Genomic DNA, 12,612 nt, shown 5'->3' with positions numbered 1-12,612 from the left:
AGGTCTGACCAGCAGAGGGCAGTGCGGCACCACAGATCACCAGGCCTGCTGTTGTTGACTTGATGCTGTCACTCACATCTGTTCACATCTGTTCACATCCGTGTGCTCCGTCTGCAGCGTCACGCGCCTTCAGGTGAGTCAGCAAAAACTTTTCTGTGCCACGAGATCGTTTTTCTTTAACTGTTGACATTGTGATGCTTAATATTTTTGAAGATTAAAATGATAACGAGGTGTTCACTGGTCTTTAAAAAAGTATTTTATTATTATTAATTCAAACTTACAATACAGACAAACCGGTCACGTGGCGGTGTCGCGTGCACCCACGGCGCCAGCAGTTTTTACTCAAGTATTTATGAAAAAGTGAAGAATCTGCTGTAAAAACTCCCGGTTTCAAAAACACAAAAACACTTTTCTTATTGGTTTGTCATGAAATGGGAAAAAAATAGTCATTTTAACGTGAATAATTCAGTTATATAATAATATAATTACATAATAACAATTCTGTTATTATTCACAGAGGAGAAAACTAATCAGAAAACCGGACAAAATTAATGAGAAATATTTCGAAAATACTCAAAACATCACTTAGTGGATTTTAAACTGTTTTTTTTTTCTGATTTAACAAAAACCTTCACTTTCCGTCCATTTAAACTTTGACTTTTAAACGGAAAATATCGGCAGTTGTTCTGGTTAAATCTGATCAGACGTCATCATAAAAAAAAGAATCAATAACACTTTAAATATAAATACAGTATGTAAAAAGCCTATTAATTATTGAAAAGAAATACAATCTTATTTCTATAGTATTTATTTTTCATCACGTTATTAAGTGTATATTACTTTAAAACATGACATCTAATTATGGAGCTATTATCTCCTATAACTATTGCCATGCTAGAAATGACAGTGAAAATAGATATTACCACAATATTCCATCTTTATTACAACATTATTACCATGTTGTTACTATTGTCTTACATTTCAGGTCTAATATTAGTCACACTCGTACCACTAAGCACAAACTGAGCTGATTTTTATTTTTCACCTATGTCTGAGTTAATTATTGATATCAAACACAAGCTAATTTTTTAAGATTTTCACCCCTTAAAAGCCAGGTTTGTGTCATGATGCCACGTTTGAAAAAACTGAATTTGTTTGTGTTGATTGCAGCCTGGAGTATGTCTGTGATTAGCAGCAACACTTGACAACACTGACAGTGCCATCTAGTGGAAATAGCATGTTTGTTTTATATATGTCCATAATACATGCATTTTATTATATCTGGGTGTCAGTGTGAATGGGTTTCAGTGGGACATTTTTCGTACACGGTGAATTTAGAAAATTAACAAAAGATGATTTTAACAATGAAAATAACGACAATCGGTCACTTCAGATCAGGTTTAATGTAAATACAACAACCAAGTAAAAGTAATGGTATGTTTTTTAAAATAACAAACAAAACAGACACATTGGATCTGGATAAAAACCCCGACTGCACAGACAACGACAAAGCTAACAGGCTAACAGGTCAGGCACTTAGACACAGCAGAGGGACAGAGTTTGTGTGTGAAGATAAAAATATATTCAGCAAAGAAGAAAGAAAACAGCCGGAAGACAATTGACGAGAAAAAACAAATTAACCAAGGAAATCTACGGAAGAGGATTAGGGACATAAACTAAATAAATAAAGTCAGAATTCTGACTTTTTTGTTTGTTTGTTTCTTTCCTTAACGTAAAAATCTACATTAAAAACTTTCTGTTCGCAGACATTGACGTTTTCATCGTAATCACACTAACTAGTGCAGGGCGGACTGGTCGGCGCGGGCTTTCTGTGCATTAACGTTTATGTTGACCTCGCCCCCCCTTATGTCATTCAGTCATCGCATTTGTGACAATACTTAAAAAGAACAACAAACGTTTAAAAATCTGCCCGCATTTCCACTTTTCCACCAGTATATAAACACAACAGCAACAAAACCACATCCTATGATGACGATGATAGTCAACAACTCACATGTAACAATTCTGAATAAAGTCGTACGTTAATACGTTTCCTTGACAAGCAACAGTAAAAATAATACCATCCAACATTTTCTTCCTGTACATTGTTGTTGTTTTAAAGGGATATTTCATGTTTATTTCAAATGTGGTTGTATGAGGTTAAGACGTTAAACGTGCAGTACGTCATGTCTCTCGCAATCAAAACATACGTAAAGACATATCCTCTCTCTTTGTCGTTTACCTGGAGTCACAAATCTGCTTATGTCACACAATGACATCGTTAAAAAGGCGACAATATATATATATATATATATATATATTTTTTTTTTCCTGAAGACGCTTTGTTTTTTTGTTGGAGACATTTTAGCTAATGCTAATGTTCGCTCCTCAAAAAAAGATAAACATGACATTTGAATGGGACATATTTTGCACTTAATGTTTTGAGTGTAACACCTGCAGTGTATTAGCCTTTTAGTTTAGACTTTAGTGTTTTTAAAAAAAGATAATTTAACGCAATAATGCTACATTTCATGCTACAGGTCACATTGTGAGAAACCTGAAGAAAACAGTCAAAGATGGCTATTTGTAGATATTTGTCATATCGTTAAATGTTCATTTCCATGATCGTGTTCAAAAATGTTACCTTTTTCCAAGCACCTTAAATCTGTGGTTAACCTTATATGTATACACACTCAAAATTATTATTTCACAATAAAAGAGACGGTAATATTATGCTATAATAGAATCATCTAAAAATCAAACTGTCCAGTTTGTTTGTTTTTTGATTCAAATATTTGTTTAAAATCTAAAAAAAAAAAAAAACTTTCAAACACATTAAAATCAAAGGATTTCAAGCACCCACTCGAACCCTGATTATTACACTTCCTGAGTAACACAAGTCCCCACTGAGCACATTGTGCTGACGGCAAAGTCTGTTTGTCAGCGCCTCATAAAACCACACTTTTAAAAAACCTGAACTATCCCTTTAACTGTGATCGGGTTAGCATTAGGAGAGAATTCGATTTGTGTTTGTAACAGATCTCACCAAATCTCCACGTCTTTGTCCTATGACCATTGTTTTGTTTGAGTGCGTTATCTCGAGGTCAAACTTAGTGTTAATATTGCTTTGAGAAAAAGCAGGCGGCCGCGTTCAAAACCACTGGCCGTCTTCTACCGTGAGCGTCTGCAGAGGAAGGGACTTCCGTGAAAGTGGTTTTTCCCGAGAAGACGGAAGAGAAGAGAAGCAGCAGGAGTGCGTTAGTGGATCCAGAGCAAGGGAAGGGAAGGGAAGGGAAGGGAAGGGAAGGAAGGGAAGGGAAGGAAGGGAAGGGAGTCTGGCCATCCAAACTGGAATTAGGGGACTGAGTGACGTGTGCAAAATGGGCGTTTAAACGACAAGTGGTGCCCATTCACTGGGTTTGCGTCCATACTGTAAAAAAAACAAGAGCAACAAGGAAAGAAAAGAGAGGGACAAAGAAATTAAAAGAAAAAATTAAAGATGTTTTTTTTGGCACTTTACTGTAAAAATGCTTTATGACAGTTTTAAAACTTTATGGTAAAAATTCTTTTTTACATTTAATCTCGTCTTTTTTTGGGTTTCTGGTGCAAATTCCGACTTTGGTTTACTGTGATATTTTGATAACATTTTGAATGCTTTACTACACGTTTTACATAACTTTTTTTTTTTTTTTTAAAGAAAAACTTTGATGACATTTTTTGCTACACCAATTGTTTGTTTTTTAAAAACATATTTATACTGTGACATTTTACATTTACTACACCCAAAAATGTTTTAGTACTTTTTTTTCTACATTTAATTAATTTCAGTAGTTTCAATTTACAGCGTCTTTTTGCGGTTTTTGACGACTTTGGTACACTGTGATATTTTGATTCAATTTTAAATGCTTTACTACACTTAAATTTCACATTTTACTGGCGAAATACTTTTTTCCCCACACTTAAGTAAACTGCGATGTTTTAAATCTTTAGACACCAAATAAAGAATTTTTTTTACATTTTATACAGTGACATTTGTTCATATTTTAACCTGTTAATACAGCCATAACATGTTATGAATTTTTTTTATGCTTTCCGGACATTTTTAATGACATTTTTCTCACGTAACAATCTTTTTTTTTACACTTCTCTAAAGGTTTTGATGTCATCTTTTTATTATACCTTTGTATTTATATTTACACGTTTGTTTGGAGACCGTTGTAAGTAAGAAAGAAAATCTGGGGAAGCTGCAGCAACGGTGTGAGCGTAAAAAGCTAAGCGTGCAGCGTTAGTATCGGAGCATTTACCTGAATATCAGTCAGTTCTTTGTGGAACCTCTTTGTCAGATCGGGACCGTTCTGCATCGTTGGGATAGGATACGTCTGAAAGAGAGGAGACAAAACGCAGACATTGATGCTGGGACAGTATTTTAACAGCCAGAGAAGAGAAGAAGAGCTGTCTGACGTTGCCCAGTGTATATTGATTTGAACTAGAGATGCACCGATCCGCTTTTTTCACCTCTGATACCGATATCGATATCTAAAGGTTTAGAATTGGCTGATCCCAGATACTGATACAGAAAAACAGCGTGGAATTCTGGTAAGAAGCTGCATGTCTCATTGTGTGAAAAAGACTGGCATCATTCTTTTGAGCAAGGCAACATCAGACTTGACATAAACATTTCTTTCCTATTTTTTAAAAACATATAAACAGAAATATACTGAATAACTGTGCACCGGTACAGCAATCTTATATCTTTATAAACCAATAGCTTCACAAGCTTGATAGACTTTCAAAATAAACAGTATAGTGTTCACAGTTTAGTTTTGTACAAAAATGATTTTAACATCCAGCACAAAAGCAGCTGAATAAAATAAATAAACCAATAACTCTCATTCGGCCAGTGAGCTGTTAAACTTAAAAGTGACATGGGGGAAACGTCAGAGCTGTGATTGTGACACTTAACCATGCAGTTCAGGTAGAATCGCCTCTGACAAATATTTTCATGTCGTACCGTGCCCATCCATGACGATGACTGCCCCTCGGAACATTTACTGCGCAGGTTTTGCAAGTAGCCGAGGTCGTGTGAAAAGGTTCCAGATAATTGACCCTTTGGCTCGCTTCATTGTGAGCTTCTGCACGCTGCGTTGCTTACATATGACGTCACTCACATCGCACAGCATAGAATTAGACTGAACAGAGCGGCTCACAGATACCCGATCTAGAATTTCCTTCAATATTTGGGACCGATAATTTGTCTTGGCGCTCGTGATATGAACGTCTGCTCTGAGCGATTTGACCGTTTGAATTCCTACCTTTCCTTTGTAGAGGATGGAGCCGACAGGACAGACGACACACGCCGTCCCTGCTCCGAACACCTCCAGGATCCTCCCGGCGTCCAGAGCCCCGAGCAGCTCCTTCATGCTCATGGTGCGCTCCGTCACCTTAAACTCTCCCTGGAACACAGAAACCAACAAACATGGAGAGACGATTGTACTCTCAGGAGGACTTCACCGTCTTATTATCACGACTTTAGCATCTCACGAACGTGATCGTTCAGGAAAAAACCCAAGAGATATCCACCCGTGGTCGTCTTACCCAGGATCTGCCGAGGTCCAGCAGAGACTGTCTGGTGACTCCGGGTAGGATGATGCCATCTAGAGGTGGAGTCAGCAACTCTCTCTCTGCAAACACAAACATTTATTAGATTGAGAGAACAGTGAGGTTTTTAGCTTGTCCACAAAGTCCCGTACATAAACCCGGGACAGTTAAAGAGTCTGACCTCCTTTCTCGTTGGTCCAGTAGATGAAGAGGTTCATGGTGCCGACCTCGGTGATCTCCTCCTCCTCGCCGTACAACCACAGCACCTGTTGACAGCCGCGCTTCACTGCCTCGGTCTGCACCAAGATGGTGGGACCGTAGTTACTGGACAGAGAGACAAAGACGGGGACAGATAAGAGGACACAGGTGGACAGCAGGTGAGTCAAAGATACAGTGGGGGTTTTTGTCTCTGTGCTCACTGCAGCAGCTTATGAAGACAAATCTGGTTTCTTTGCTCCATAGAATAGAGAAATCATTCAAACTTAATCATTTGCTTTTTCAACAAAACAAAACTTCATTATTTCGAGGTTTTGGAGATGATTCCAGAGAATCATCGTCCAATTTATCAAACGTGAAACCAGCAGAAACAGACAGGTGTTTGTGCTGAGGAGGAAACACCGTGCACATAAATCAGTCGTCTGTCACACAATGAAGAACACAATGTTTTGTTGTTGTTTCCAAAGAGTTCACGGAAATAAGTATCCAGCTCCTCTTCAATATCTGCACTATAACACGTCCCTGTCACTGAAGGGATCATAATGGACAATGAGAGTCAACGAGTCCTTGTCTACAATATCATAAGAATGTGTTTGCATTGTCATCTCAGTTAGACGACCATTTCTGCCTAGCAACCAAAGTGACATATAACACATGGGAACTCAGTGATGGATGCAGCAGTGGATCAATGATGTTAAAACGATGATTTTCTCTATGGAGTTTGGTGTGATAGAGGGAGCGGTTTCAGACGTGACACTCAACTTAGTTTCCATACAGACAAAGACCGCTTTAACGGTGACGTAAAGTCCCTCAGTCTCTCCCAACATTCTCCCAAGTTCACGTACCACTCATGTACCACGGGTGGTACACTTGCCACATTTTGAGAACCGTGGATTTAAATGTAAAGAGGAAGGACGGTAAACTCACCCTCCCATCTTGTAAGCGCCGACGCCTCCTTTACAGGCTCTGACAAACGCAGGGTCGGCCAGAAGAGACACGGGGTTAAAGAATCCTGTGGCGAAGTACGGCCCCACCGGACCGACGATGACGAAGAGCATGGCCTGTCCTGAGCGAGACACGCCGAGAGACGGCTGGCCAGAGTCAGTGAGGATGAGTTAGTATGAATATGTGACATTTCACCACTTAAACAACAAATGACAGCACGTGACGACGCGGTCACAAAGTTAACAGTGTGCTACGTGTTTATAAGTGACAAAATAACACATGGGAACTCACTTAATAACATAAAGAATGTCATTAAAATGAAAGATAAAAATGTAGCTTTCTACTTTACTCTAGCTTTCCGAGTTGTGTTTCATCATTGAAAACACTCATTTTCACCTATGTTTTCTTTCTTTTTTTTAAATAATCATATCTTTCCCCCTTTTTCTGTTTTCCAGGAATCAAAGAAATGGTCCTGATCAGATGCCAGATTAAACCCTACCATCTATGAGAGGCAAGAAATGGTTCATTTGATGCAAAAACACTTGTGTTAAAGCTGCGTTTTCTCTGAGATGTCGCTGTGTTTCTTGTTCACACCTCAGTTCCTATGAAGGTGGGTCTGATGTAGAGACTGGCGTCCTGGGAGTAAGGAACCCACTCCTGGTCGACCTCCACCAGCTTGTTGATGCACGACAGCAGTTCACCTTTATCAAAGAGCTGCGGAGGAATAAAAAAGACACGAGGACACGCGTTCACCAACACAGGAAACACAACCAACACCTGTCTGGACAAAAATGTGACACAGGCTCAAAACTGTCACAGGTTATTGAAGTAATTTATTTTGTATTATTTGTTATCAACATACCATGAACTCATTAAAACACCAATATTAAATTAATCAGTTACTTTGGTTTGGTCCATAAAATGTTTTGTTTTTGTCCACGAACCACAAAAGATTCAGTTTTAAAGATTTCTTTGTTTTATGGAGCAAATAAACTAGGAAATATTCACATTTAAGAAGCTGAAAAATCACAGAAACTTGTTTTAATTACTAAAATAACTAAATATTTAAAATGATTCATCTTCTTTCAGCTTCCCTCTTAATCCTCAGCCTATATCTTGCCCTATAATCCGTCTGAGTGTTTTTAGGTTCGTGAGAACATCATCATTTCCAGGTTTGACAAACACTCATCAACATGTCTAGTATTTTATGGACCAAACGAGTAATTGATTAATCAAGAAAATAATAGTTTTAGCCTGAGAAGGATAAGAAACTCACGGGCAGACAGCTCCTCTCGGCGCTGCGGTGCATCCTCTCCATGTTCAGCATCGGTCTGAAGAGGCGGACGTGGTTGTCGACGCCACGAAAAGCCTTCATGCCTTCAAAGAGCTGCAGAGGACAACGTTTGTTTAGTGGAATTGTCCCTCTAAGTTCTTCTTAAGCTGTGTCAGCACATTCTAGTCCTTACATTTGAAGTAATTTGGTATCAACCCCGGTGTGGGAACCCTGAGTTCTCTGCCCCTTTGAGGTTTCAGATGTGTGTGTGTGTGTTGCTTGCTCTCTCACCTCTATAGAGTAGTGCAGGGCCGAGCTGGCAGGATGCAGCGACAGGTTCTGGAAAGGTTTGATCTCCGGGGTCTCCCAGCCACTCTTCTCCGACCAGTTGATGGTCAACATGTGGTCGGAGAACTGTTTGCCGAACACCAGCGTGGACGGGTCGGGCTTCGGCTTGCATGCTGTGCTGCGTTCGATGCTGAGGTCTGCTGCCTGAGACGGGGACGAGCGCACGCCGGGGAACAGCGGAGAAAGACAGAGGAAGCAGAGCGGGACGAGACAAAGGAGTAGAGAGCAGAGAGGCCACGGACACAGCAACTGATTTTAACTTGGTATTATTGGCAGGGTATTTTTGGCAAGAGCGGACTCATCGGCACAATCAATTAAGTTCAATTAAACTGAATTAAATAATGACAACGGGCAGACAGTGAGAGAAAGACAGAGGGAAAACAACAGTTTATATTCATGATCTTTACTCCAGAGACTGTTGGGATGATGGTGCGTTCCACTTAGCATCAGAAGTCGGAATTTGTGTAGCCTGGCTAACGCCAACGCTGCATTTTGAGATCGAGTACAATCAGGAGAGGGCGTCGACGTCACCTCCCACTTTAGGAGGTGTGGCCAACCGGCGTGGATCAACGAATGTTGATAACCCTTCTTATTGTAGTTTTCTAGCAGCGATGGTTATCTCGACTTTTTCCAGGGAACGCTCAACGCTCCAATGTCGTCAATGTTTGTCATTGGTTCCCCCTTTTTTTTTTACGAGGCTACAATTTCAGAGTCCCTCTGACAAATTTCCAACTCAGAGCAGCGTCACAAACCCCGGCCTATGATTCTAAGATGGCTGCCGCTCCCATCAACACTACAAAACTCAGCTATATTAAATGTGAAATCGGTTATAAACATCGTACACATCTGTGTACGATTGTTATCGACTCATTTTGCTTAGGCTAATTTTCATTTAGTCATTTAGTTTCTTCTGTAGTGAAATTCAGGTAATATCTTTCATACTCGATTCTATCATGAATCCTTACGAACAGTGGCCCATGATACATTTGTCGCCCATGTTACCCCCCCCCCCCCCAACTGGAACGTGGTCAACTCCAAGGTGATGTCACACCCAAGTTCCGAGTTCTGATGTAAATGGAACAAACCATGAGTCAGTACGACGTTAAGTATCAGCACTGACACCAGGCTATGAAACAAACTCACTGGAGCTAAGGTAACTGGGGAGAAATAAGACGTTAATAACGTTGTCCATGGTTACCTTGAAGGAGCTGGACAACCGCAGTGAGCCAGTAGAGAAGGGGAGAGACTGGACAAGTCGTGCATGAAGAGCCTGTAAATGAGGAAATAAAAGCTGGGAATGTAACAGTAATGTCAACGTCACACACACATCAACATCAAAACTGTCTTCATAGACTAAATTTGACCTGAATTATTTTATCTAGCTGTAATTATGACACCACTAATAACAACGCTTTTTGTGGACCCTCTCGTCCCCTCAGATCGTCCCCCCCACCCGTCTCACCACCAAGACCCTGGAACTCACTTCACTCTTTAAGTCCTCACTCAAACCTGACTGTTAAAGACTGTTTTTTTATGATCTGACTGACACTGTAACCTGTTTAACCTGTTTAACCTGTTTAACCTGTTTCTTTGTCTCCTGTGAATTACTGATGATTGTGTTTGTTTGTACTCGTTATTCGGTGTCCTCGGGTGCTAAAAGGCCAACTATAAATAAAATGCATGATTATTTCTCAGTGGTCAGTTTAATGGGAACACCTAACGCAGCGTACTGTAAATGTCAAAACACTCCAATACCTTTGAAGTAACCTTGAGTCACATGTCACATGTGTGTTCTACCGTAAATAGAATCAGGCTGTAAATAATTTACGACGCAAAGGAAACTAATTTGTCCTCAACAATTCGTTGTTAACAAACTTGGTAATCCAATGTTTAATATGTGCAACTTAAATATGTTTTTAATGACCTGGAGAACTTAAGGTACTTTTTAGAACAATGTCATATCTAGAACTTTTACACGGGAGCACATTAGGCAAGTTTTAGATGTGAACAATATTATACCTTTGTACTTGTATACCTTCTTCATTATCTACAACACTTCAAGTACTACAGTATGTGCCATATCGTGTACCTTTAATGACCTGTAGAACCTTGGAGAATGTATATTTTAAACTAACCATAGCACTCCAGGTACATTTTAGATGTGTGCATTATCTAGTACTTTTATACCTGGAGAACTTATTTAAAGCCAACAATATTTGGTACGTTCATACCATTTTAATGACCTGGAGGACTTCAGGTAACTTTCTTCAAAAACGAGCACTTGACATCTAAAACTAAAACTTGAGTTTCAGATGTGAACAATTTACCTTTTTTCCCGTCTTATAGCGTTTTTAGATGCGTACATCTTTACTACTATTACTTTAATACCTTTGAAATTAACTGGAGCAATCCATGTACCTTCTGGGTGTGTTCAACTTCTGGCACTTGAATGCATTTTTACTCTTTGAGCGCTCGCCTGGGGATAAAAGTGAACAATGCCTTGTACTTTTATACTTTAAAAAACTGCATCATATCTAGTACTTATTTAGTGGAGTATTTTAGGTTATTTTAAGACGTGTGCAGTATCGGGTAATTAATGCCATGTTGTCTGTTATTAGTCGAGTGACTGCTAAATTAGTTTATTTATGGTGACGAATGATGTTGTTGTAAATAAAAACCCAGTGCAGAGTAAACGTGGCCAGGTCCCACGCGGGGACCCGTCTAATTAACGCTTTGTTGAATCTCACCCACTGAGTTTCTGCTGCTGGAGTTCATATTTAGTTGAACGGATGATGCAAGTTTTGACCTCATTGCGAACACGAGTCAAAGCACCTACGTTTGTTTTCCCTGTGACATTAGCGTGCAAATATCCACGTGTACAAGTCATACATTTGATTTCCATCTATTTTCGCTCATTTTTGGACCAGCGTCACGCGAGTAAACTCAAACTCTGACTTAGCCATTGTTAGCATCGACACCGACTAGCCTCGCACTTGCGCTAGCTATCAGTGAGTTAGTGAACATCTTTAATAATGACAAATGCGAAATACACACATACAATACAGTAATAAATACACACAATGCTGGCCATATGGAGCAGATACGTGTTTTAAAACACCCATAAACACGTGCCTTACCACAGAGCATATTTCTTTGACAAAATTAACAATTAAACAAACATGTTCTTGTTTTGAAACGTGTACATGTATAATGGTATATGGTTATTAATGTTTCCGTGCAATTGGGCATACTGCTTATAAATCAGAGGAACATACTTGTTCCAAAAAAGCAATAATATACTGTGTCTGAATAGCGTGATGATCCGTGTTATGTTGGGCGAACATAACACTAAAAGACGAATGTTGTGAGACGAATTGAAGATCAGGTACAGAACGTTTCTTATTATAAATCGTGTCCTTCTCGGGCTTCGGACGATTTCATTGTTAAGCGCGAACACTTTGGTTCCATTTTTCTGAATGAGGTTTGGTTTGCGTGTCCTCTCCCGTGTTGCTGCCGGCGTTGGCGGGACAGTAGGGGGGACAGAAGCAGTCGATCAAAGGTCGCGTTATCATCGCCTGCCTCATTATCTTATGACACAGTGAATCATTCACCAGCACAGACGATATATAAACAGACACTTAATTCGGCGCAGGTCAGTGAACTCACCGTCCGGAGGGCTGCCATGTCAGCTACGTAATGACGATCCCGTGTATCCTCCCGTGTGGAAACAACAAACCAGGATCAAAGTCAAATAGAGTTCCGCTTTGAAATGAAGACACGCAGCTGGAGCTGAGGGCGGAATAATGTCACAATATTCACGATTTCACTCTTTCAACTTTATATTAAAAACTATTTTAAATGAGTCACAATTGAAATCTAAGGTTTTATTGATCGGTGGAGTCACTGGAGGCGTGACAAAAAGCATGACATGTCATTGACGGGGGTTATTTAAGGTCAGAGAGGAGGTTGACGATTGGCCCATGAGGGGGGAGTGGACCCGGAGCGGCTCATGTTACACAGAAACACAGTCTGACATGAAGCCAGACTGAGGTGTTGACATTCCGAGCAGTCCGATCATCATTGAAATCACTGTGTGTCACTTTAAGGAGGATTTACAGGCTCGAGATTGGAAGTATGAACACTTTAAGTATGTTTAAATGACGTTAAAGTCGCGATCAATTGGTTTAACAGTAGAAGAAACAACGTTTGTACGAGTGGCAGCCGTCTTGGAA

General features: G+C 39.8%; 1 protein-coding gene across 1 annotated transcript; it reads right to left on the bottom strand.

The window, feature by feature from the left end:
* Positions 1-1,384: 1,384 nt before the first annotated feature.
* Positions 1,385-12,297, bottom strand: bcat2 (branched chain amino-acid transaminase 2, mitochondrial). The gene is made up of 11 exons (XM_058652969.1): positions 12,047-12,297; positions 9,579-9,650; positions 8,324-8,524; positions 8,036-8,146; positions 7,354-7,473; positions 6,742-6,905; positions 5,780-5,922; positions 5,596-5,681; positions 5,313-5,453; positions 4,305-4,379; positions 1,385-3,430 (listed from the first exon to the last, which is right to left on the bottom strand). Exons 1-11 carry the CDS (start codon positions 12,062-12,064, stop codon positions 3,389-3,391), a joined length of 1,173 nt encoding a protein of 390 aa, XP_058508952.1. The 5' UTR covers positions 12,065-12,297; the 3' UTR covers positions 1,385-3,388.
* Between the last annotated feature and the right edge of the window lie 315 nt (positions 12,298-12,612).

Source organism: Solea solea, chromosome 16, assembly GCF_958295425.1.
Source record: "Solea solea chromosome 16, fSolSol10.1, whole genome shotgun sequence".
In the NCBI taxonomy this organism is placed as follows: Eukaryota; Metazoa; Chordata; class Actinopteri; order Pleuronectiformes; family Soleidae; genus Solea; species Solea solea.
Note: the sequence above shows the minus strand (reverse complement) of the source record. Positions and strands in the feature narration are given on the sequence as shown.

What these genes read in the sequence shown, in the direction of transcription:
- bcat2 (XM_058652969.1), bottom strand. An exon ending in GGTTGTCCAGCTCCTTCAAG is followed by an intron (nt 8,525 to 9,578) that starts GTAACCATGGAC and finishes TCCCCGTCTCAG; the next exon opens with GCAGCAGACCTCAGCATCGA. An exon ending in TGGACCTCGGCAGATCCTGG is followed by an intron (nt 5,454 to 5,595) that starts GTAAGACGACCA and finishes TCTGTGTTCCAG; the next exon opens with GGAGAGTTTAAGGTGACGGA.